The sequence below is a fragment of the Emys orbicularis genome, chromosome 4 (genome assembly GCF_028017835.1).
Source record: "Emys orbicularis isolate rEmyOrb1 chromosome 4, rEmyOrb1.hap1, whole genome shotgun sequence".
NCBI lineage: Eukaryota > Metazoa > Chordata > Testudines > Emydidae > Emys > Emys orbicularis.
Window position 1 is genome coordinate 12,064,229 of NC_088686.1, and position 25,052 is coordinate 12,089,280.

Below are 25,052 nucleotides of genomic sequence, written 5' to 3' on the forward strand. Positions count from 1 at the left end.
TAACTGAACTCTCAAACTCCCACTCCCTCAGATAAGGTACTTTTGGGGGGGAGGGTTTTCTTGAGGGGGAGAGAGGAAGCGGGGAGGATAGTTGCCTGCTCTTTCTCCTGATATTTGAGGAGGTGAGGGCTATGAAGCTGGTGTCTGTCCCCCAACAGCCTTCATCGGTTCCTCCTGCACTACCGAGTCAACTCAGGGGTCTGATACAGATTGACAAAGCCCTTGCCACAACAGTCCAACGTTATCTCAAAGGTCATCTTTCCTCCAGGAATCCTCCATGGCAGATAAGATCATTCTGCGCACTAGGTTTATTGGCACCCATACACAGACTTGAGGAAGCTGGGGATAGAGCCAGCAGGCCAAACAGGGAACACTTCCAAAGGAGGGCAGGAAGAGCCCTAGCCTCTCGGTAATCAAATAAGATGCACCTCCTTGCCGTTGCATTCCCCACAGAAACAGAATACAATCTAGTGCAGGATGGAAACTGAACATCCACCCAGAGGGGCACCAGTTAGATACAGACGACGTCGAACTGCCTTTGAGGCACCTCTCACTGTATTTGTAAGTTATGTGCAGCACTTAAATAAAACCATGGTAGGTGCTTTATACGCACTTAGAGATAGGTAGAAAAACCAAGTTATTTTACTGATTCCTTGAGACCCACAGTAAACTGACATTTTGCATGTCAGTATCTTGCAGTTCAAACAGTCATGTACCATTCTACAGACCACTGATAGCCTTGAAAAAGAAAACAAGCTTGGCTCTAGAAAAATTTCTTTCACTCCAATTAAACTGCAGATTGCTGGTGTGTTTCCCACTTCTCACAGAATGCAGTATCTCATTTAATAAGGATGGGATCTTGTATAAAGTATTCTGATCACAATCCTGTCTGTTCTCCCATATTGTTGATATATGGGCCCGGTTAAATCATATTTTAGGACTCTAGCATTCCCTTTTCAGGTGCTGGGCTTTTTACTTACAAATTGCTTGTTCTCCAGATCCTTTTAGCTTATGCCATCTTCATGGTCTTTCTACTATCTTCTGTTTCTAACCACCTAGAACTTCCTTTTTTCCCCATCCTCGTCCACCACATCCTCCATTTCCTGATTTTTGTTTTTTCTTTTATATTTGTTGAGTTATATTGTTATGAAGAGCCTGCTTTTTTCTGCCCTCTGCACTTATGCAAATACAATACAATACCAAGTCATGTTAATAAATTGTAGGACTTGTAAAAACACAGCTTATTTTCCAACCTACAATAATTTACTGCAAAACCATTTTAACCAATTGGAGACAGCATAATTACATGCAGATACACATACCTCCTCTTCAACATTCACTTGGCTGCCAGCCTGTTAAAAGCCAATGTTCCAAGAGTGAACATTAGAAAAGTAGTACTTTTAACTCATTACATACACATAAAAAAGCATATTTGTATTTTTGATAGTACTGCTATTATATTCAGAAACTCCTGGAAATATTTTCCTAAATTACATGCTATAAAAGCTATAAACTTCAAAATGTATAAAAATTATAGCTCCCCCGCATCCCAACCCAAAATTTATTTTTACAGTAAACTTCATCGTAATAATAGTCTCTTATATAAAAGGTTTGTGTTATGTTTTTTATTTTGTTGTTTAAAAGTGGGAAGGGAAGGCCCACACTATCGATAAATGTGATCACTAAAATTACTTTTGATTTTTTTTAATAAAGGGGATTTATACAATTGCATATAAAGATAAGAATATGGAAATGGAATGGAATGAAAAAGGCATATGGAGGGAATATTTTTTATTGAGTGTTTACATGTCTAAGTATTCACCTATTGTTATCTCATCATTATTTTAATAGACATAATAGAGAATATTGCACTGAACTTATGCATGGAAAACACCACAGTTAAAGTAAACAATATGGTGAGTACATTTTATATAATTTTAAAATATAATTCAAAACAAGAAATTTACAACACAAGACATTTTGAAGCACTTCTGTAATTTGCAGTCTTAAAATGATGCCTAGTGGTTTTGTTTACTGTTCTGAAGTGTTTACAAATTGACACTTTTTGTACAAAGATTTTATATTGGTTAGTAAAGCCACTATCTTAAAATTGTTGGCTTTAAGTTACAGAGGTAACAGAGAGGTATAATTTGAATTCACATCAGAGCTTTCTAAAAATGGCAACAGTACAAGCATGTGCCTCCTCCAGCATCCAGAACTCTTTGTGATTCTGCCATGGCCAAGGAATAGAGCTATACATCTGGACAAAGCAGCCACAGTTTCCCAGAATGCTTTGGAGGAAAACCTGGCATACTTGATTTCTCTTGTTTACCAATATAATTCTCTGCTCCATATAAAATAAAGGGGAAAAAATCAATTTTGACTGAGCCTGGGAAGTTTTAAAAAATTTGGCAGAGGATAGCTGTAACTGAGAGACAAAGTAGATTTTAGGAAAACCTACTCTGAAGAAGGGAGAGAAAGTTCTGCAGAAAATATGCCAAGCCTGCAGAGTAGAATTAAGACAGAGCGCTACAGATGATCCGCACAGTGATAATGAGTGGAACTTAGAACACGGAAACAATGCAGTTCATACCTGGTTTCCACAGGAGCTCTCTGGCTCTAAAATGTCACCACTTACTACAGAATTTTCAACTGTTGGGAAATATTACCCCAAATATTTCATCATCCCCATTACTTCACTTCAGCTACTGTACCCAACATGGATCCATCTCAGAGGCACCTTGAGTAAGTTCCTATTGTTTAAACACATACAATAATAGTTATCCCCAGCATTAGATATATAAAGGGGAAGAGAAGTTTCTGCACTTTCAACTATTTTATGTTGCTCAGGTATTGAGAATAGTTTAACTTTAGGACAGGAAGTTTCAGCTTTGGATTTTGGCTAGATTGAATACAAATTCTTCCCATCTACAGACGAATGTGTGGGCTATACCTCATCCTTTCACTTCCGTTACAATCTCAATTTGTTTATGTACAGAATAAAAAACAAACAAGTTTCTATTATGTTAAACCGACAACAAGCATCTTCACCTCACAGTAATGAAATCTAAAACAAGGTGGTTGCATTCATTTAGGAACATATTCAAAACTAAAAGTGCCATTATCAGACAGATAATAAACAGAGTGCCATGAGTTCATACGAAGTTGATACATTCCAGTGGGCTCCAACAACAACAACAAAAACCCCTCTCCAATTTAGCTTAGCTTAAAGTTCTATACAATGAATAAATTACATCTTTCTTGGGATAGTGTTTCTGTTACTCCTACATCTCAGAGAAATTCAAAGCTAATTAATTAAAGCAAGAAATTGTATAGCATAGGATAACATTTTGAAAGAATGAAATGATTTAGAAACACCAATCAGCAAAGATAATTTGATTATGATTAGCTGTGCTGAAGTTTAAGTCATTAAAATTGATGAATGTTTTTACACAGTTTTATTCTATGTAATCCATTACCTACGCTATGCTCTGTAGTTAAAGTCTAACAAATGGTATCAGATAATTCAGGATTGAGGACTAAAATACTTTCAATTTATCGCTTGCCTTCCTTCACCAACGTTTTTCCAATGGAAAATTAGTGGCAAGTAGTTTTGCAGAAATTCATATCTGGGGGAACTGTAGTTTAAGGAATATGAATTAAGGATTATATCTGCTCACGTTCTTCAAATAAATTCTGGTTTAAATATGGCTGCTGTTTTGTTCTGAACAGTCATTGTCCCACAAAAATGACAACTGCTGTTTAATAAGAAATTATTCCCTGTGCTTTCTAACACCCCCGGCCTGGCAATGGTACAACGTGTTTGTCTGCACGCTCAGCTGAAGTGGCGAGCAAGGCGAGCAGATCTATAATCAGCTCGCAGCTGAACAAAGGAGTGAAGGATGTTCTTGTCCAGATTAGCAAGTTGTTCTCCTGAGCAGACCTGCTTTAAGTTATCTGGTGCTACAACCAAAAGATTGCAGAGTGCATGCAGGGTGTCAAAAAGCTGTAACACCAATGGAATCTGTTTGAAAGAGAGAGAGAGAGAGAGAGAGAGAAAAAAAAACAGTAAAAATGCTCAAAGTAAGTGTAAGTCTTATAATGAAATAGCTGCTGCAAAGTTCATCTAGAATGTCAGTGCTATTTTCCACACAGGAGACTCATTTGTGTCCTCTGTAAAAAACAGACTAAAGCAATTTTCAAAAGCCAGATTTAATTTTTTAAAATGTATATGAATTTGGGTACTTTTGTTTTAGAACAAATGTGAGATGTGACCATTCAGAGAATTTGAAAATTGTTTGAAAATTGTTCAAAAAACAAACAAAAAAACCCACCCGCAACAAACTACCACTACCACTCACCAATATTATAGTTACACTACTTATGACTGAGGTGGTATTTTTATAATACCCAATTACATGCAATTATAGCTTTCTGGAAGAAGTTACCCGCTTATTTCTTATTTTTGGTAAAGTTCGGTTTTATTTTTGTTATCCCACCATGAAAAAATAGTTTGCACAAAGAATTTTTTCAGATTTTTTGTGTGCTCTAAAATGACATGGCCTTGATTCATTAAAGCTTCAAAATTGCCATGAACTTAACTCTCATTAAGGACAAGTGCTTCTGCTATTTGAAGAAGCTTAGTTTGGAAATAATAAAAATGAGCCAGCTTCATAACACTTTAAAAGCATATAACATAATGAATGATATGGAGACGGCTGGGAGCTTCTGTTTGGTCTCATAAACACAAGAATGAGCGGGTGTTCAGTTAAATTAAATATGGCAAATTCAAATCCAGGAGGAGGAAATTACTTACATGTTGTATGAAAGTAAACTGTGGAACTCATTGCCACAGGAAGTTGTGTCCAAAAAGTTAGCACAATTCAAAAAGGGATGGGATGTTTAGGATAAAAAGAATATCCAGAGTTATAATAGTGGATGGTAACAAATTTTACAAGAGACTAATCCTTAGATGTCTGTGGTCTTAAATCTCTAACTAAAAGGGATTAGGAGGACACCTAATATGCAGGGCAGATTATATTACATCTGTCTAATGCAGGGTTTCTTGCACCTGCCTCTGACTACTATTGAAGACAGAATACTGGACTAGATGGACCACAGGTCTTATCTTGTCTGGCAGTGCGTACATTCCTAACTTATTTCAATGTGCAATCCTACATACACATGGAAACACTCAGTGTGTTTTTGAATTACATTCAAAATAATGCATGTTGGTGTGTAGCAGGCATTTGCTAATCCCTGTTGAAATCCCCACCACCACCTTGACCCACTCCACCTGAATATGTCTGTGAGAAAAAAAGCAGCAAGTCTGAACCTGCAAGAACTGTTTAGAGGCCATTCAAGGTCAGCTGCTTGCAGCACCAATAAGGATTAGTTCTCCAGCAGCTAGAAGGGCTGGAAGCAGACAGAAGCCAATCAAGGCCCAGTAGGCAAGATAAAATGGGCTGACTGCTTCTTCCAAAGGCCAGTTCTGGTTGAAGCTGGAACAAGGAGGAAGGATTTCCCCTGCTTTAACCAAGCCTGGCTTGGTCAGGGACCTAACTCTGACTACACCATTTGGTTAAGCCACCAAAGGACTTTTATGTTTTGGAATTTTAAATCCCAGGTGGCTATTATGATTTATAAAATCAGGACAAGCTTGCTTTGTGAGATGCTCACCTGACTCAGGTAAGCTCATGACACAAAGCAAGTGAATTTAGGAGATAGATATGAGGACTATTCGGAAAAGATGGTCTTGCTGGCGTCATTTATTAAATGTTTAAAGCTGCTGCCATGGTACTCAGGCAATCTAAAGTCTAAAATTTATGGTAGGTTGTGAATAGAAGGCAAAAGTTGTGAAATGTGGCTATATGAAGGACGACATTTTCCAACAAAAATATTGTTTTGCTATCCAGGCATTTTATGTATGCCTCTATAACACCATACATATTAAGTATACATACACTAACCTTAAAGTCTTTGGCACACTTCCTGTATTCAGCCACATCACAAATGGCTAACATGCCTCCCATGCAACTGTAGGAATATTGCTGTAGATGTTCATAAATAAGTCGATGAAAACGAACTCCAAGCTCCATCAGAACTGTGTCCACATTCTTACCATCCATAGACTTTCTAATCTTTTCCACTTGCTTTCTGACATAGCCACATACTTTGACACAGGCCTATAAAAAGATTGCTTGTAAGTTAACTGATTAGAGAGAAGCTTCCCCTCTTAAAAAACATTTGGAAAGCAAAGTCTCAGATTAATGATGAGCAACGTATAGAGCACTGGCTCACACATAATGGTCTGTGGATCACCAGCTGACCATTTGCTGCTGGCGTTCCTCATTTTCAGCAGAAAAATTGCATTGAAAGACATCCATAAATTCATTAAATACTGCCCTAATATTACTTTTCTGGGTAAGCAATTGTTGCCATTGTCCCTGGAAAGACCTGCAAATGGGAAGGCAGATCCATGACAAACTCTCTATTAAGTTTTGGTCCATGTTAATTTAGATGGTATTTTGGGGGAGGGGGAGTTTGTGTTTGTACGGCACCTCGTCCAGTCTGACTGGGGCTGTTGGACACTACTATTATACAACAAAACTGAGAATACGCCCACCAAGTTTAGGGTCCACATTGTGAAGGAGTTTGAGAATCCTTGGCATAGAGTGAAACAAGCCTGAATGTTAATCAGATGTACATGTAATTGGACATACACTATCAAAATGCCAACACTGCTCAAATTATCTTCAAAATGCTACTGTCTATTACTGACAAATCTCTATTTGTTTACTCACATTAGTATACTGAATCAAAACACTGTTTTCATCTTCTGGTTTAAAATCTGTCTTCTTTTGTTCTGCAGCCAAGATGTGCTTCATCTGACCAATCATACAATTCAGTGTCCTTTAAAGTTAAAATATACATGTGTTTTAAAATAAAAGTTTTCATTTACTTGGTTTTAACATTTAAAAATTCTGAAGTGATCCCACAAAAAATATAAGTGATTAGTGCACAGTGAAGTAGAAATCCATTATCCACCACTTCTACAAATTCATGAACATTAAATGAGTTTCACCATTTAATATAAAAAGACGTTCACGCTAAAATGAACTGCAAAGACCAAAAATATTTTTGAAGCTGCTATACAATACAATTTTAGTACACAAGACAAGTCTGATTTTCTGAAGGTGGTAGGGGCATGAGTGTTAGATAGACGCCTTTGAGAAGTCTCTGCTCCAAAGTTCTCTTTATCCTGGAATGCAATACAGTATGTGCTGGCCAGCTGATTTTAAAGGAGAATTGAATTGAAACATAACCCATTTAAAGCCAGCTCTTCAGAATAGCCAGGCACTCTTCTTTGCTGGGGAAAACCAGAAAGACTCTGAAGGGAACTTTCTAGACCTAGTTCAGTAACTTCATAAAGAATAATACACAGTTCAAGTGAAACAGCATCACAAAACACTTGTAACAAGAAAGAATCTGGTCACTTGTCTTGAAAGATCCAGTGCAATTTTACTTGCATCTTCCCCCTAGCAGTTATCCTTCCTGAACATTATCTAAAGTCAGAAATGGTTTATTTTACAGTCAGTCCCAAAGCTGATCCAGGGAGTGCTTGAAGAGCAAAGCAGCTGCAATACATAGAGCTCATTCTCCCAAGTGACTCTCCCTGGAACACTCATTTTTTCAGAACAGATTCTCTCACTGTTTTCTAGGGACCGTAATCAGCAAAAATGAAGCTACATAGCTTGGACTATGAAAGCGCCACATGATTTGAGGGAGGGAAAAATACACCTAATCCCAAAACAGGGAATCAAATTAATTATTTTCCATGCCTATGAAGCTCAGACTCCCATTCTGGCTGTACTTCACTCTACAACCTTGCCCCAGTCAATAACGGAAGAGCAGGGGGATGTAACTCTGATTTCTAACTCCCATTTTTAATATACATGCATGTAAGGCAATCTATATCGATATATAGAACAGCAATGCTAGTTCATTAGGATGGTCCCATGGACTAAAATCAGTTCTGCTAATCATTACCGGGGAAGAAACCATCACTGTGAATACCCTTCAAGGGTCTGCTATCAGACAATGTCAGATTCTGGAGAATATTGAAACCAACAGTGCCTGGGAATCTACCTTTCTTCGTTACCAGACGATGCCCAAGTCCAGCATGATCTGTTCTTGGGGTTCTTTCTGGTATTTTGGTGCTCATGTAGACAAAATGGTGTGCAAGTAACCACATTCTTATATAAGTGATTTGTCTCAAAACTGGTCTCTCTTTTGCAGAGCCACCACAAACATGTAGTTGTCTGCAACACATAGGGGCTTGTGAAAATCCCACCCTAGGTGACTTGGGAACACAGTACCATTGACTTCCAACTGGACTTGTGCTTCTCCATCACTTAGGCACTTTTGAAAATCCCCACACAGCTTTAGAGATTATTTATTGTACACAGAACTTAATTCATCTACTCCGACACTGAGGGCTCAGGCAATCCTGTCTAGGTTTGAACCAGTGGCTCCAGAGAGTCTAAGTATTTCAGACTTGATGTTTAAACTACTACGGCATTTCCAGCAGCAGAGGCTAAAATCTCCATTGTTATCTCTGTACTTTCTCCCATTTTTCCTTTCCTTCCATCGCCACAGCAAAGATTTTTACCAAACCACCCCTCAATTCCTTTGCAATTTACACACTTTGAGACTCTTCCTCACCGATCAGAAGGTAACAGAGCTAGGATACAAGGAGCAATGCTTGTTTTCTCTTGTACGGTTCTGTTCTTTGCTCCTTCAGGATGGAGTGGACACCTAATAATTAATGCTTATATGTCACTTTTCAAGGCAGTACAGACATTAATTTTCAATTCCCATTGGGATGTATTATTTACATTAAGAAGGGGAAACCGAGGCACAGAGGTTAAGCGACTGGTCCAAGGTCAACCAACAAATCATTTGGAGATATGGGAATAATACAAATTTCCTTGGTACAAGTAAACATATACATACTCTGTAAGTAGAGTACTTACATTGTGGCTCTGCTCCCTAACATTAAGCATGACCTCTTACTTGTGTTTTCCCCACTGCAAAATGACAATAATACTTTGCATTTATAATGCTTTTTCCATCCATAAAAATCACACCATTTTATATAGGAGGTAACTGAGGGACGGAGATTAAATGAATCACTCAGGGCTTGTCTATACTTACCGCACTGGTTCGGCGGCAGGCAATCAAACTTCTGGGTTCGATTTATCGCGTCTTGTCTGGACGCGATAAATCGAACCCAGAAGTGCTCGCCGTCGACTCTGGTAATCCTGCTCGGCGCGAGGAGTACGCGGAGTCGACGGGGGAGCCTGCCTGCCGCGTCTGGACCGCGGTAAGTTCGAACTAAGGTACGTCGACTTCAGCTACGTTATTCACGTAGCTGAAGTTGCGTACCTTAGTTCGAATTGGGGGGTTAGTGTAGACCAGGCCTCAGTCTCAGAGCAAGTCAATGTCAAACCCAGAATTACACTCAATTCTCTTGACTCCCAAGATATGCATTACACCACAGTCCCACTCAAACAAGTCAGTTAATCTCTTTCAGTCTATCACAAAGACTGCTCTTTAAATACTTTAAAATTTCAAGTTTCAACATTCTGTATGTGAGCTTTTCCGCCGCAGCCCAAAGCAGGAAGTGTTTTGGGGTTTTTTTTTGTTTGTTTGTTTTTTAGAGAGACAGAGGAAAATTGTGAATTATCTCATTCCCTCAACACAAAAGTAGATGAAAGATTTTGCTCACTCTTCCCAAAAATATTAATTTCAGGTAAAAAAAAATCAAGCATGGAAAAATTTCAGCCTCCCAAAATTAGTTTTTTCTTGACAAAAGTTCAGTGTGATCTCTGATTTTCTGTCTGGATTTCAAAGGAAATAAATTCTGTGATTCTAAATGATTACTTCCCAGCAGGAAAAACAAGCTAAGGCAAAACTTCTTTGTGTTAAAAATGGTAAGTAGAGCAGTGATTGATGGAAAGTTTAAAACTTCACTTGCCTATCAATGCCCACGTCCAGTTTCATCTCCATTTGCTCTATTATATCCTTTTTCTTCTGAAGACATTCAGATAACTTAGGAGAAGAGCTAGAAAACAATAGGGAAAAAATCATAACATAGTCAAAATAATGCAAATCAAATCCATTTGCTTTGGTTGCTAGCGAGAACAGGAGTACTTCAGGATTCCCCACCTGTCCTCTCCCAGAAAGTACCAGACTGGATGCAGTTATCTGTCTTTGTAATCAAGGACGGATGGATGGAGCTACTTCAAAAAGCAGAAGACCCCCCACAACTGTATTTGCTGACCCAGAGGTGGGTGACACTCTGCTGTAGTTCAGAGGGAGTTGCCCCTGGACTGAGCACTCTGCTCCCATATTGCTGCCAGTCCCCAGTGGACCAAAGAGTGAGCCAAGACTGCTGTGCATGCCAATATGCTGCACATCAGCATAACAGACTAAAAGACTCCTCTTCCAAATTTACTGATTAGAAGTCAGATTTAAATAAACACTAAACTTTCTACAACTTCCATCATCAATCACTTGAATTAATTTTTAAAGCAAATTTCTTTTAATAAAAATATTTAACTATATTAATAGTAACAAAAATGAAATTCATAATTTCTAGCAATGATGACCATACATATTCACAGAAGAAATGCAAAACAGAACACCTGACATACCTGATTAATGGCATCAGATGATCATTAAACTGCTTGTCAAACAAGTGGAAAATAGTATTGGCCTGGTGTACAACATCCAGGAAATAAAGGTTTGCACTTTTAGAGTCAGGAGAAGGAATGCCTAAGGTGGAAACACTTATTTAGGATCATAAAAAAATATAGTGCATGTAATCTGTATCACTATCCTTTCTAAGGATAAGGGTAAAATTTTCAAAAGTACTTAAGTTAAAATCAATGGGATGTAGGCCCCTAAGAACTTCAGTCACTTTGAAAACAGGAGTTAGGCATCTAGGAGCACGTCTACACTAGAACCATAAGTCGACCTATGTTAGGGCGACTTACACCCACCGCAGTGGTTCATGTCCACACTACCCTCCTCTGTCAGTGGTGCACATCCTCACTAGGAGCGCTTCCACCGACTTAAGAGAGGCAGTGTGGAGGGCTGAGAGCCTGGGCTCTCAGTTCCACACGTAGTTCCCCGCCGGGAGCCCGGCTGCACCCCTGGCTCTCAGTTCCTTGCCGCTGGGCAGCACCAGGGCTCCCCACGGGGAGCCAGGCAGGCACAGGGGGAGCAGGGAGCCTGGGGGCAGCCAGGCTCTGAGCGGGACAGGTGCAGACCAGCTGGAAGTGGGGAGCCTGGGAACAGCTGGGCTCTAGCTGGAGCCCCTCTACTCGCCCCAGCTTTCTTATCAATTTCATGGCTCCAGCATGGAGCCATGAAATTGACAAGAATGACAGCCAACAGCCAAGGTAAGTAATCCTAGCTACACCAACATAAACCCTACACCTCTTGCAGAGGTGGAGTTATGTCGTCGGTGTAATAGGGAACTTATATCGGGGGGAACAAGGATGTAGTATGTACACTGACATAATTAGGTGAGCAGAAGCTGCCTTATGTTGACCTAATTCTGTTATGTAGACCAAGCCTAAATCACAGGAGTTTTTTTCATAATTACCCTAAAAGTCTATATACAATATTCCTTGTATGCAGATAGTACAAAGGGTACCTTCAATGGACTCCTACTAATATTAACAGGAATTCTGCTGATCAATGAAAGGCAGCAAATTGTACGAAAGACTTATAACTCTGTAACTACATCTAGTTTATTCTTCAAAACAGTTGAAACATAGAAAAAAATCTTACTTTGAGACGTTTCCCTAAAATATTAAAATATGCACACACAAACAAAAGAGGTTTTTTTAAACAGTAAATACAATGAGAAAAGTCTTTCTATATAAGAAGTGTTCCTCTATGTAACATATACATGTAAAACCACACACACTCTAAATAAACGTACTCTATAAAAGCCTTATTCTCTTTTTATGGAGAAGGTGAAAGAGGTAGGAAGGGAATGATTATACTCAGATTCTTATGATGCAGGAAATAAAGCCTCCAGATATTTCTGAATAATCATTGTCTTTCAATCTGTACTGATTTCCCATATGTAAGGTGTGCTTCAGAAGCTTATTTATGGCTTCCAAATAAATGAGATAAATTAATTCCCTTAATCAACACACCTTGCACAACATTAACTTGCATAGATCTCAAGGCCAATCACTGAAGAGTATAAAGTGCTCTGAATGCATTGACCAATGAAATTAGAAACATTAGTATGTGCTATTTTATAATGAAATACCACACATTTAAGAAAACAAAAGACAGAATTATGCTTACCAGCAAGTCCAGTTTCCAAGGCATAATCAATATGCTCAATACACAAAAACTCCACAAGCATAGAAAAAATTCTGAATGCATTCTTCGGTAAATCAGAATGATCAGAGAGCTTTAAAAAGAACAACAAATATTTTGATACTTAGTGTTAGAACTTGTTGTCTATACTTGGAAGTTTATTTGAATTAGGGTAGGATGTGAATTTAAAGCACACAAGACATTTCAGAATAACTCCATATGTGGACACACTTATTCCAGAATAACAATGTGACCACGTACAGAGCTATTCGTGAATAACTTCATGTGTAGACAATCCTTTGCACATGCTTTTTAAAAATATATAAACAGTGATCGCAGAAGACTTAAAATTACAGCGCACTTTCAAAATAATAAAACAGATCCTCAGACGGTGTCAACTGTTATAGTTCCATTGAAGTCAATAAAGTGAGACTGTTTACTCTGGCCGAGGATCTGCCCCATATATCAATATATAATATAGGACTATAGACAATCATCACATGTTGAAATTTTCATGCATCCGTTTGAGTAGGCAGTTGTGCTCAGATTTTTTAGAGTTGCATGTTTGAGTAATTGATACATAGTTACTATGACTGTATGCAGTGTCAAGGTAACAGTACACCTCTAACTCCTCTTTTGCATGGTCAGTTATCATGCGCACAAATACAATTTCAGTAACTGCATGGTGAGAGTACATTTTTATATGCATATAATTCTAAAATCTTGTCCTAGATATTTATATAGCAAAATCCGATGCTCTGCCTTTTCTTTTTCATAAAAAAATAAACAAAAAAACCCAACACTATTTGGGCTTTTAGAACTTAAAAAAGATGGCTCTTAAAGTTCTCTGAACAGCAACTGGACTTTGGTCCTTTGTAGTTTAGAATATCTGCAAAAGTAAGACTATAGACCTTTGCAGCACAGGAGATTTGGACCACTGGCATTTGGAGTCAAATGTATGCTTAGTTTAGGTGTCCAAATAAAATAAAAACTACACATTCTAATTCTTCAAATGCATTCCCATGAAGTTACTAATTTCGAATATTCTTTACCTTTAGAAGTTTTTATTTTACGTCTCCCTGATAAATTGTGCTTTAAAGTTTCTAGTTTCATCTGTTTTGGTTATGAAAGTGCAACATTTATTCATGCATGCAGAAATACCTGAATTTATTTTGCTCTAAATTTACAAACAAATCAATCTTGGGCTGAGACCAAACTTGAAAAATTTCATCCCAAAAGGAATGTGTTTGGAAAAAAAAAAAATTATGCACAACTGAAAAGGAAGGTTAGAACAGAAGTTAGAACTGAGTTAGAACTACAGCAGTTTTTACCAATGACCACTATAATGATAACATGACTAATTTGTCTATGCATCATGCCGTCACTTTGACATTCTCAATGCTAAGTCGGCTGTTATGTGAATATTAACCAGTGTTGTATCTATTTCTGCTATAACCATGGTTACACTGTATCCTCTCAATATCTAATATATTAAAAGCTATTAACACACTGAGACGGTTCAGCAAAATATTTGGAGTTCTGTTTTGTTCATTTTAAGGATAAATCTTATAAATAGATGTGTGTATTTGCAAAAAATGGTTTTGGCTTCTCTACGATAAAGTTTGTAATTAAATCTAAGGTTCTTATTAAACCTTTAAAGCACTACATCCACACAGCCAATGAGCCACAGAAAAACCTGTGATTTATATCAATAGTAAAAATTCTATTTTGTATTAGGCACAAACATTTGAAAACAGTAAAGGATTAATAGAAGGTAAACAATGCAACAGCAAAGATTATTCCCCGCAGCCTCTCAACAGTAGTATTAATTAATAATAGAAGATTGATACATGTGACAGTTGAATGTTTGTAGGGAAATTATCTTACCTAAATTAATCTTATTTTTGTAACTTCTTGTTTTAAACTCTGTGACATTTGTACAACATATCAAAGTTGTTATACTAAATGCTAATCAATTATAAGGACTGGTTTAGAAACAAAAACAATGTAAAAAGCTATTTTTATTCCAATTGGTTATAAATAGTGTTTTTAAAACAAATGGTCAGAAGTTTTCTGTAACTCACTTTTGTTAAACAAAAAGTCTATAAACAATGTCTTACGCTACCTCACCATGACCCTGATTTTAAAAAGGTAATTCATTTCATTAAATGGAGACTCAAGTCCTCGCCTCTGCACCAAGTCCACTCACCTCCTATTAGACTTCGACTAATGGTAAAACAAGGTGTGTTCTTAAAATTGAGGGTTTAAACAGTTGCTTCTTCTAGCTCAATTTTGTTTTTGTGTGCCATTCAAATTATATCTACTTATAGAAGTCACAGAAAGCAGACTTACTCTATGACATCTTTCAAAAGCTTGCTTGGTTTCTTGTAAAAGGTTAACCACCACTTCTTGGGAGAGGAAGGTTTCTCCATGGGTATCAATACTTGGGCCCAATGGCAAGTTTGTACGTTGTCTTATTCTCTCTTTGAGATCTTGAATACTAGAATTCAATACACCAGAGGGAAATCTCACCGAGTGGAAATTTTAATGTTCAAGTTTAACAATACATTGGGAATATTATAATAGTTAACATGGTAAACAGAAGCCTAAAACATAACTTAATAGGTGCACATCTGTATTTTGAATAAAACTTAAATAAATAAAACCTTGCAAAGTGGTCAAGAAAAACGTACTAAAGCAGACAAAAACCTACTGACCTTACCAAACATGTTAGCATGCACAACCCACTCTTCAAGTCCCACAACCACGACCACACCCACACTACTCTGCCATGCCCCTCCACACCCTGGGGACTAGGTACTCCCCACTGCATGACACAAGTAGTTCCCAGTGAATTCAATGGCGTATATTTATATCCTGTTGTGGGAGTTTAGCCCCCCCGCCCCCCGAGACTCTCACTTCACACACACAACTCCCATTGGACTCTCTTCTCACCAGTTTTTCTGTCTCTTACACCCCCCCATGCACCTGACAATCACACCACCCCAACATTCACTCAATAGGCAGCCCTGGCTGTCTCACATGCTCAGGCTCACCTCCATGCACACTCCCCCCAATTCAGCCAGCACTCCAGTCATCTCAGTCTGTTTATTCTCTCCCCTGCAACATCAGATATCTTCCTGCCAAGGCATTATTTTTCTCTTCCTTCCCTTCCCCCAAATCAGTTCTCTTCTGTGACCCACCAAATCCATTACACCTCAACAGCAGCTCTTCAAAGATTCAGCAGCCTCAGCACCTCTCCCGCAGCTAAGTTTCCAGCATTCTCCTGATGGCAGGCACCTCCCCCCTCCCCCAGCTGCTCCACTTGCAGCACCACAGTTTCCCAGTTCCCGAGGAGGACTATTGGGATAAGATGGTTTGTTTTGATCAGCAACAGATCGAGCCCTCGCAGATACAAAATTTGTATCTGCAGCCGATCAACGATCTGCAAACATGGTCTGGGGATACAAAGAGGATGTCCACAGATTTGCGGGGCTCTAGTAATAGGGATGTGTTATTTGAGAACTGAGCTTAAGAGGACTGAAGTCATCATTGGTCACCACCGGGTGGCACTTTTTGGTCATACAGCCCACTTTGGAGATAAAATCCCTGCATACTGAGCCCTGAAGATCAGACTGGAGACCAGGAGGGGACAATGCCTGGGCACAGACTGGTAGCAGCCACAGGGTCGTCCATGATTAACCCGGCTACACCTAGGGTGACCAGATGTCCCAATTTTATAGGGACAGTCCCGATTTTTGAGTCTTTTTCTTATATAGGCTCCTATTACCCCCACCCCATGTCCCGATTTTTCACACTTGCTGTCTGTTCACCCTAGCTACACCAGATCAGTAATAACCCTGTGGAGCTTTTAGATGCCTGAAATAAAGCTGTACAATGTGGCTATGCACATTCGGTGCTGCAGACCCCCCTCACTGTCTAAGCGTGTGGTTGTTGCTGAGGAGGAGAACCAAGAGCTCAGCTCTAGCCCTCTCTGCTGCTGGATTCTTTGAAGGATTTTATGGAACTCACTCTCTTCTCCTCCCTTTCTTTTGTCTCAGCACGGGACCGCCAGAGCTGGGCAGAAGAATACAGGGCAGAACAGCAGGACGACTCCAACTCCTGCTCCAGCCAGCAGGGATAAAGGAGGGAACAGACATGACCCAGGGGAGGGGGCATTACAACGGATGGTCTTCAATCCCTTTCCCTCTATGTACTCAGAAGAGAGGGAGGCTGAAGGATCCAGCAGGGCCTATTGGAGCTCTCCTTCAGGCCAACAGTGTAACTACAGCAGCTGCACTCACCGCATGGCAACTGAAGTATTAGGTACATTCAGTTTGTTTTTGCAGCCGTGAGGGCTAACAACTAAAGAGAAAACTTAGATCATGCAATTGGTCATACTCGCCCACAAAAGCTTCCTATTTGCCCCAGATGAGTGGGATTTTACAAGACTGTCTTAAAACATACACATTAAAAAAAACCTGATTCCTTCATAAACAAAAGGAAAGAATGCATAACTGCTAACACACTTTCAGCTGTGCACAGAGTCTACACTTCAAAGATCCCACTTTGAGTCTGTTCAATTTGATCACCTTAGGCTCTTCACTATATAATATTTTGCAAAAAAAATTCTGAAGCACCAGAAAAACTACTCCTATCCAACTTTTAGTAGTAAACTGTTGCACAAGTGATAGTGTGATGCCAATTTGTTTCAGGGTCAGTCTTTAGCCTTATTACAGTAATAAGACTCACACTAAGCCTGAGAAAGATATTAGATAAAAGTATTATATTTGGTGAAGAAAGATCTGCTAGACACTAAGGCTTAAGTTTCAACTTACTTGCTCAAGACATTTAGTTTAATTTCATGTGACTATATAATGGATTTATCTAGCATTTCCTTTGTATCCAGGGAAGCAAACCTTTTAGTATATGGTAATATAATGTGACAACACAAGTAATACAGAAAATTATGATGGTTTTGGAAGCGAGCTTTTATGCAGATGATCAATGTACAGTTTAAGTGATGTCCACTGTATTTTTTCCCTTTATTATATTTTCTCCTCTTTAAAAAGAAACTCACCCTCCAGTGCCAATGGACCTCTTCTGGTGGTTTTTGGAATCATAATAGCGTTGCAGAATCATAGCGCTCCTACTTTTCAAATAACCAATTTCCACCTCAATGTAATTCTCCAAGTAGGAAATGAAAATGGATTTGATAAGCTTAGACAAGAAAGTCTGCTTATCAGTACCCAAGTTAAACTCCATCAATTTGCTTGAAAGATTAGTAGTTCTTTATGCAAAGGAAACAGAGAAAAAAAGTGTTGCATTTGTATGAATTACAGTATTACATGTTTGCAACGCACCTAGAACAATGAGGTCCCAATCCTGACTGGGATATCTGAGCACTACCAAATTTAAATGACAAAGAACTCTGTATAATTTATGCACATATGTAATGCTATAAGAAAATGGCAGGCTGTGATTTTGTTGTGGAAACTGCATCTTTCAACACTCACCACAACTTTTTTGCAACACCACTTACTCAGATTTGGCCCATCCACCCCCCCTCCATCATGACATGGGGGAGGTGGATGAGAAGGACAGTGGGGCCTGGGACCTGTGCGGATGAGGGCTGCACAATCCTGGGGGCTCGTCCCACTTGCTGCCTCCCCTTTGCATCAAGTGCTACCACCTGCACTCAGCCGCACCAGCACTGGTGCTGCCAAGTGGAGTGGGCTGGGTCTGCTGACCAGCCATGTCTCCTGTGTGACCTCAAGGATTTTGCCTTCCTCAGCTGCTGGAATGCATTGGGGGACACACTTGGGGAGGACCCAGTGAGTGGCGCCAGGCAGGAGCTTATGCTTCCTACAGGGTGCAGGGCTGGGACGGGGAGGCCCAGCAGTGCCAACCACCCACAGCATCTCTAGGGGTTTCTGAGTTAGGGCCAGCTCTAGGGTGCAGGGGCTTGGGCCCCTTTACCCCACCCCGGGGATGGGAGGAATGGGGAGGTATCCAGCTCCTTGTGGAGGGTGTGCTTCCAACTCAACATCTAGTCAGTTACAAAGCAAGAGTTTCGGTCTTGTAACCCCAGCCACGCACACAGCTGCACCCCAAACCACAACTTCCACAAATTGTGGTCACAACTTTTGGACACCCCCACCCCCCAAAAAATTCACAACTTTCTTACAGCTTTATACATATGGTACAAGTGCAGTCAAATTGTTAATTACACTTTTCATATTACAAGAGTAGGGTGTTATATACTTTGCTAAATAATAATGTCAGTCTCTGATTCCTCAAAAATCTAGATACTTTCTTTAAAAGTACAACAGCTGTTTTCTAAAAGGTCACACAATTTAAAAAGGAAAACCGTCAAGGCAGATGGGCAGCAAAATAGTCATCCAATTTTTAGAGGAAGTTGGAATTTTCGTCCTTTCTTCCCACCTCTTAACAACAAATGAACCTTTCACAAGATGCTACTTACACAACAAAATGTTGATAATCAAATTATAGCTACCTTGTATACAGCTCATAAAGATTCTTAAGATACTGTTCTGCATCTGACTTCCTGTGTTCTTCTAACTGATCCTTTACATTACTCTATAAAATAGAGGCATAATCTCAGTTAATGGAATAAGAAAAGTCAACATTTCATATTATCTACAATAAATAAGGCTCCGTGTTTGTCTTGGAGGTCACGGAAAGTCACGGATTCTGTGACTTTCCATGACCTCCGTGACTTCTGCAGCAGCCCGGTGAGGCTGGCCCAGGAGCCGCCTGAACAGCTCGGGCTGCCCCTGGGCCAGGTGCACCAGCTGCTGCTGGGGCAATCTCGGGCTCCCCCTCGCCCCTCACCAGGAGTTTGGGGGGGGTGTCAGGGCTTGGTATTGGGGTGCGGGGCAGTGCTTACCTGGAGGGGGGGCTTCCCCCTCAGCTCCCCATACTACCTCTGCTGGCAGCCAGGCACCGCCCCCGCAGCTCCCATTGGCCGTGGTTCCCAGGAAATGGGAGCTGCAAAACTGGGGCTTGGGGCAGAGCAGAGGCAGCATGTGGAGCTAGGGTCGCCGCTTCCCAGCAGCTGGGTAGGGAGCCTGCCCCAGCCTCACCAAACCCTCACCCCCTCCCCTGAGCACCTGCACCCCCCTCCACTCCCCAGCACCCGTGCACCCCCCCCCCTTCCCCCAGTTTTAGTCAGGGGTATTTTTAGTAAAAGTCATGGACTGGTCACGGGCAGTGATTTTTTGTTTACTGCCAGTGACCTGTCCATGACTTACTAAAAATACCCCTGACTAAAACTTAGCCTTAACAATAAACCCTCAAGAAAGTACCGCATCTTATATAACACAGTCATACATATTTACTTTTTATCTCAATTTACAGATACCTTACATTTAACTCCAGGGTTTTAGATAAACGTGTTTAGTTTAAGGAAACTAGTTTGGAAATGCAAGATGTCTGCTGTTTATAAGATATAAGAGCCAAAGCATCTGATTTTCAAAGCAAAAAGACTGGCAGTCTACATGCATTCTTAGTACACAAACAGAGTAAATGAACACAACTGATGAACAAGTGAATAATTTAGATCCACTTACAATCATGTAAGTAAACAGATCACTCCTCCTTCAAGGAAAGCCCAAGAATTAAATCTAAGGAAGCTTCAATTTTATGATTAGGCTCTAACAATATTGTTCTAGATAGGAAGAACAAGATCTTCCACACCTACAGAGAAGTAGCTTTACACATGTGAGCAGTCACGCTGACTTTACTCACGTATATAAGTATTTGCAGAATGAGGGACTGTCATTTTCAGCTACAGCAGGTTTTCATATTACTACTATATTAGCTGTGGGACCCGATTCCTTGGCATACATAATTTTAGCATATTCAATGCTAGCCTCACACTGGAAATCTGACTCCAAGAGTGAAAGGATTAAAGATATTTACTAAACATAAATTTTTCTTTTCCCAAATTTTTGATGTTGGGGCTGCAGAGATAAACCAAGTATGTGCCTGACATTGAATGACAATCAGAATAATTAGTGAATACATCTATTCTTCCAGTTTAAGTCTGCGTATATTTGTATTTTATGTATTCTTGCTTACATTGTGCTTATAGTACACAAACAGCTACTTTAACATCCTTAATTGATAGTTTTTGTTGGAATTTTTAAAGAGCAGTCAAATGTGATTTTTCCATTATTAAGGTTACTCAAAATATTACAAACAATATAGATTCTTTGGGATTTTGTTACTAGAAGTACTTAAGGAATCTTCTTATTCATTCTTAACAACCAACTTTAATACGCCAAATTTTAAATACCTGAAGTTTGACTTCAAATATATTTTGAATAAGTTTGGCCAATACAGTCTCTGGACTACTAAAGATATCTCCAACTTGTTTGTTCACTCGCTGACAGAGGATGGCTGTATCTTCAAATATATCAATCCTCAAGTAAGCGCCCTAGAGATTAAAGGCACATTACAATGTAAGATCTCCAAACCAATAGATATCAATAATAATAAAATGCATGCACAAATAATTGACCCAAATATAAAGGTATATCTGGTTTTAAAACACGTTACCTCTTGACATTGTTTTATGTATACATCAACACAGTGGGAATAGCCCTGTGGGATGGGAAAAAAACGGGAATTAATATGTTTTCTATGCTTACAGTATTGTGAAATATCATTACATACAGACAATTCAATAAAGAAAATGCAGCAATTATGGGAAACGGTCTGCTTAGTTTTAATAGAAGATTTATCAAAAGGATAAACTTTCTCAGACCCATTTTCTTCAGAAGTCTAGACCAGCTTCATTACTGTATTCATTCAGAACAGGTACTTAATGCAGCATGTGCTTTTAGAGTTAAAAACTCAGTCTTTACCTTGAAGTGAAGTAAAACAGCTGCTACTTCTCGCATTCTGGAGATTTCCCCCCTTCTCTGTGCATTGGTAAACTCCTGAATCAGTTGCAACTCTAAATCATGGTACTTACCTGAAAAGAAAAAAATATCCATCAGGCTTTGCAAGGAACTTTTTGACAAAGAAATAAAGAGAGTTGAATGTTGTCAATAAAAGCAGATTAAAGAACCAAGCAACACAAGTTAAGATTGAGCAAAATTGGTTGAATGGGGGAGGAAACTTACTTGCTATTTTTGATTTTACTTCAGAAAACCTGTTAAATCAAAAAACGTACTATTAATCAAAACCCACACACACACACAAATTCAAACAAGTATTAACATGTTAATTGAACACTTTTGCTGTCAATTGTAGTTAGGGTTTAACAACATATGGAGCAGGAAGACAATGATATTTCAAGCTTTATCTGTAAGAAATCTATAATAAATTAGTATACAATTTACAAGGAAATAAGTACACTCAAATTAGGTTGTTTCCAGCAAAATGTATCGAGTACTTTGAGGTGTAAGTTCAAAGGTGAACCTAAATACTCAAATACACTCATCATGTCAAAAACTATTAAAGAAATCAGCTGACGCCAGGCACCAAGAAAAAAACTGAAGTTACACAATAAAGTTATAGCTCTTCCAAATATTATTTAAAATGTTTGAATTGGATTTTACCTGTCAAAAGGTAATTCCTGTGCAATCAGATGCAACTTCTGAATAATATCAGCTGCCTCTTTAATCTGTTAGGGGAGAAAAGTCATAGGTTTACTAAAAAAACCCTAAAAGTTATGGCTATAAGATTTCTCTTTCTCTTCACAATTTCCCCCTCTCCACTCTTTTTAAAGTTGCTTGGTATCCACATGGAAAGTAATACCCGCTTCAGGACTCTCAGCATGTTTTTATTATGTCAGATCAATCTTCATTTACATACTAGTAGTTCATACAATTTCATGTAAACACAAGCCTCTTTGTTATAGGATCACAATAAAGCATCTTAAACCTATAAAAACAGCTAGCTCATGTGTCTAGTGCTACTGCAACGTTACAGTGTGCAAGGGATCTGAATTCAAGATTTAGCTCAATCTCCCACTCCTGAACTAGAAAGGTCTGAGAGTAATGCTGTGACGTTCTGCTAAACCCCAGGGTAAAGTGGCTAGTGACCGTTCCAGCCAGGTCAGAAGCAGCACTAATAAATCCCAAGTAAAGCTGCACCCTGACTTTTTTTCAACTAGAAAGGGCAATCATGACACGATGCCTGGAGGGTTAAAGTAGTGCATCTCTAGAGTTTCTAAATTCATGCTAGAGGAGGGGGGTGGGAAAGAAATCAAATACAAATTATTTCCTCTAAGGCAGAGGCTATGTTTCAGATTAAAGGGAATTTAATCCTGGGGCTATAAAATAACGTCTTATAACAAACACCCTTGTCAATATTTAGTTACAAAAAAATACCAAGTGCAGTTAATACAGTGTGCAAACTCCTATTTGCCCATGGGCAGGAAAACTTTTGACAGGTGACTAAGATAATTGTCTTTTCACTGTCAGTCATCATGATAAAGGGCGGCTGTACAGATTTTAGTGACAGTTTTGGCAGGCTGAGTTAAAATTATGAAAATGCAAATCACAGCTTTTGCAACTGTAAATATTACAGCTTGATGTTACTGAAGCCCTTTAAAAGCTGAAGTTTGTTGACAGGCCCAAACAAAATGCCTCCATGATGGTTTTGGAAGCTTTATTATTGCAGCCCTGGGGACTGGAGGGCACCTTGAGTGGGGTAAAGAAAATCCTAGCCACGGTGTTAAAACTAGGGCTGTCAAGCGATTAAAAAAAGTAATCGTGATTAATTTTTTTAATCATGCGATTAATAGCGCTGTTAAAGAATAATAGAATACCATTTATTTAAATATTTTTGGATGTTTTCTATATTTTCAAAAAAATTGATTTCAATTACAGAATACAAAGTGTACAGTGCTCACTTTATATTTATTTTTGATTACAAATATTTGCACTGTAAAAACAAAAGAAATTGTATTTTTCAATGCATCTAATACAAGTATTGTAATGCAATCTCTTTATCGTGAAAGTTGAACTTACAAATGTAGAATTATGTACAAAAGAAACTTGAATTCAAAAATAAAACAATGTAAAACTTTAGCACCTACAAGTCCAATCAGTCCTACTTCTTGTTCAGCCAATCGCTCAAACAAGTTTGTTTACATTTGCTGGAGACAATTCTGCCTGCTTCTTGTTTATAATGTCACCTGAAAGTGAGAACAGGCATTTGCATGGTACTGTTGTAGCCGGTGTCGCAAGATATTTACATGCCAGATGCGCTAAATATTCACATGTCCCTTCATGCTTCAACCACCATTCCAGAGGACATGCGTCCATGCTGATGATGAGTTCTGCTCGATAATGATCCGAAGCAGTGCATGTTCATTTTCATCATCTGAGTCAGATGCCACCAGCAGAAGGTTGATTTTCTTTTTTTGGTGGTTCGGGTTCTGTAGTTTCCACATCAGAGTGTTGCTCTGAAGACTTCTGAAAGCATGCTCCACATCTCGTCCCTGTCAGATTTTGGAAGGCACTTCAGATTCTTAAACCTTGGGTCGAGTGCTGTAGCTTTCTTTTGCATTTTGTCAAATTTGCAGTGAAAGTATTCTTTAAATGAACATATGCTGGATCATCATCCGAGACTGCTATAACATGAAATATATGGCAGAATGCGGATAAAACAGAGCAGGAGAAACACAACTCTCCCCCAAGGAGTTCAGTCACAAACTTAATTAATGCATTGTTTTTTTTAAAACAAGAGTCATCAGCATGGAAGTATGTCCTCTGGAACGATGGCTGAAGCATGAAGAAGTATATGAACCTTTAGTGCACCTGGCATGTAAGTATCTTGCAATGCCAGCTACAACAGTGCCATGTGAATGCCTGTTCTCACTTTCAGGTGACATTGTAATTAAGAAGCGGGCAGCATTATCTCCCGTAAATGTAAACAAACTTGTTTCTCTTAGCGATTGGCTGAACACGCAGGAGAACTGAGTGGACTTGCAGACTCTAAAGTTTTACATTGTTTTGTTTTTGAATGCAATATGTAATAAAAAAAACTACATTTGTAAGTTGCACTTTCATGATAAAGAGATTGCACTAGAGTACTTGTATGAGGTGAATTGAAAAACACTATTTATTTTGTTTATCATTTTTACAGTGCAAATATTTGTAATCAAAAATATAAAGTGAGCACTGTACAGTTTGTACTCTGTGTTGTAATTGAAACTGATATACTTAAAAATGTAAACAAACATCCAAAAATATTTAATAAATTTTAATTGGCATTCTATTGTTTAACAGTGTGATTAACTCAAAAAAAATTAATCGTGATTAATCACGAGTTAACTGTGATTAATTGACAGCCCTAGTTAAAACCACCAACAAAACAATGCTGCTTGATTTGACAGGATTAAGGAGATATGAACATCATGTGGTCTCCCTGCACTTCCTGCTAGTTCTGTTCTTGTGAGCTCGAAGACGGCTTGTAGACACTACAATAATACAAATATTTTTATTTTTTTCACAATTATTAACCAACTTCTTAACTGAAGGTCCAGAATTCAGTAACACCTGTGTACAACAGAAGCCATGACAAATCAATTTTCCATGGTTTCTACTTCAATCCGCACACTTAGTTTTTAATTGAATCAGATCTCAATGAACTGTGTTAAATCA

At 38.8% G+C, this 25,052-nt stretch overlaps 1 protein-coding gene across 1 annotated transcript in view; it reads right to left on the reverse strand.

Annotated features, from left to right (window-relative positions):
* Nucleotides 1–1,777: 1,777 nt before the first annotated feature.
* The window catches only part of EXOC5 (exocyst complex component 5), a 40,884-nt gene continuing 17,609 nt past the window's right edge, over nucleotides 1,778–25,052 (reverse strand). The window contains exons 5-18 of the mRNA XM_065402932.1: nucleotides 21,999–22,063; nucleotides 21,561–21,589; nucleotides 21,300–21,409; nucleotides 20,992–21,036; nucleotides 20,729–20,869; nucleotides 18,926–19,008; nucleotides 17,489–17,698; nucleotides 14,761–14,908; nucleotides 12,394–12,502; nucleotides 10,719–10,839; nucleotides 10,040–10,126; nucleotides 6,804–6,912; nucleotides 5,970–6,185; nucleotides 1,778–4,024 (exon numbers count right to left, since the gene is read on the reverse strand). Of these exons, the coding sequence (XP_065259004.1) occupies nucleotides 3,836–4,024; nucleotides 5,970–6,185; nucleotides 6,804–6,912; nucleotides 10,040–10,126; nucleotides 10,719–10,839; nucleotides 12,394–12,502; nucleotides 14,761–14,908; nucleotides 17,489–17,698; nucleotides 18,926–19,008; nucleotides 20,729–20,869; nucleotides 20,992–21,036; nucleotides 21,300–21,409; nucleotides 21,561–21,589; nucleotides 21,999–22,063 (1,662 nt within the window). The 3' untranslated portion in view covers nucleotides 1,778–3,835. The remainder of the gene's footprint in view (nucleotides 4,025–5,969; nucleotides 6,186–6,803; nucleotides 6,913–10,039; nucleotides 10,127–10,718; nucleotides 10,840–12,393; nucleotides 12,503–14,760; nucleotides 14,909–17,488; nucleotides 17,699–18,925; nucleotides 19,009–20,728; nucleotides 20,870–20,991; nucleotides 21,037–21,299; nucleotides 21,410–21,560; nucleotides 21,590–21,998; nucleotides 22,064–25,052) is intronic.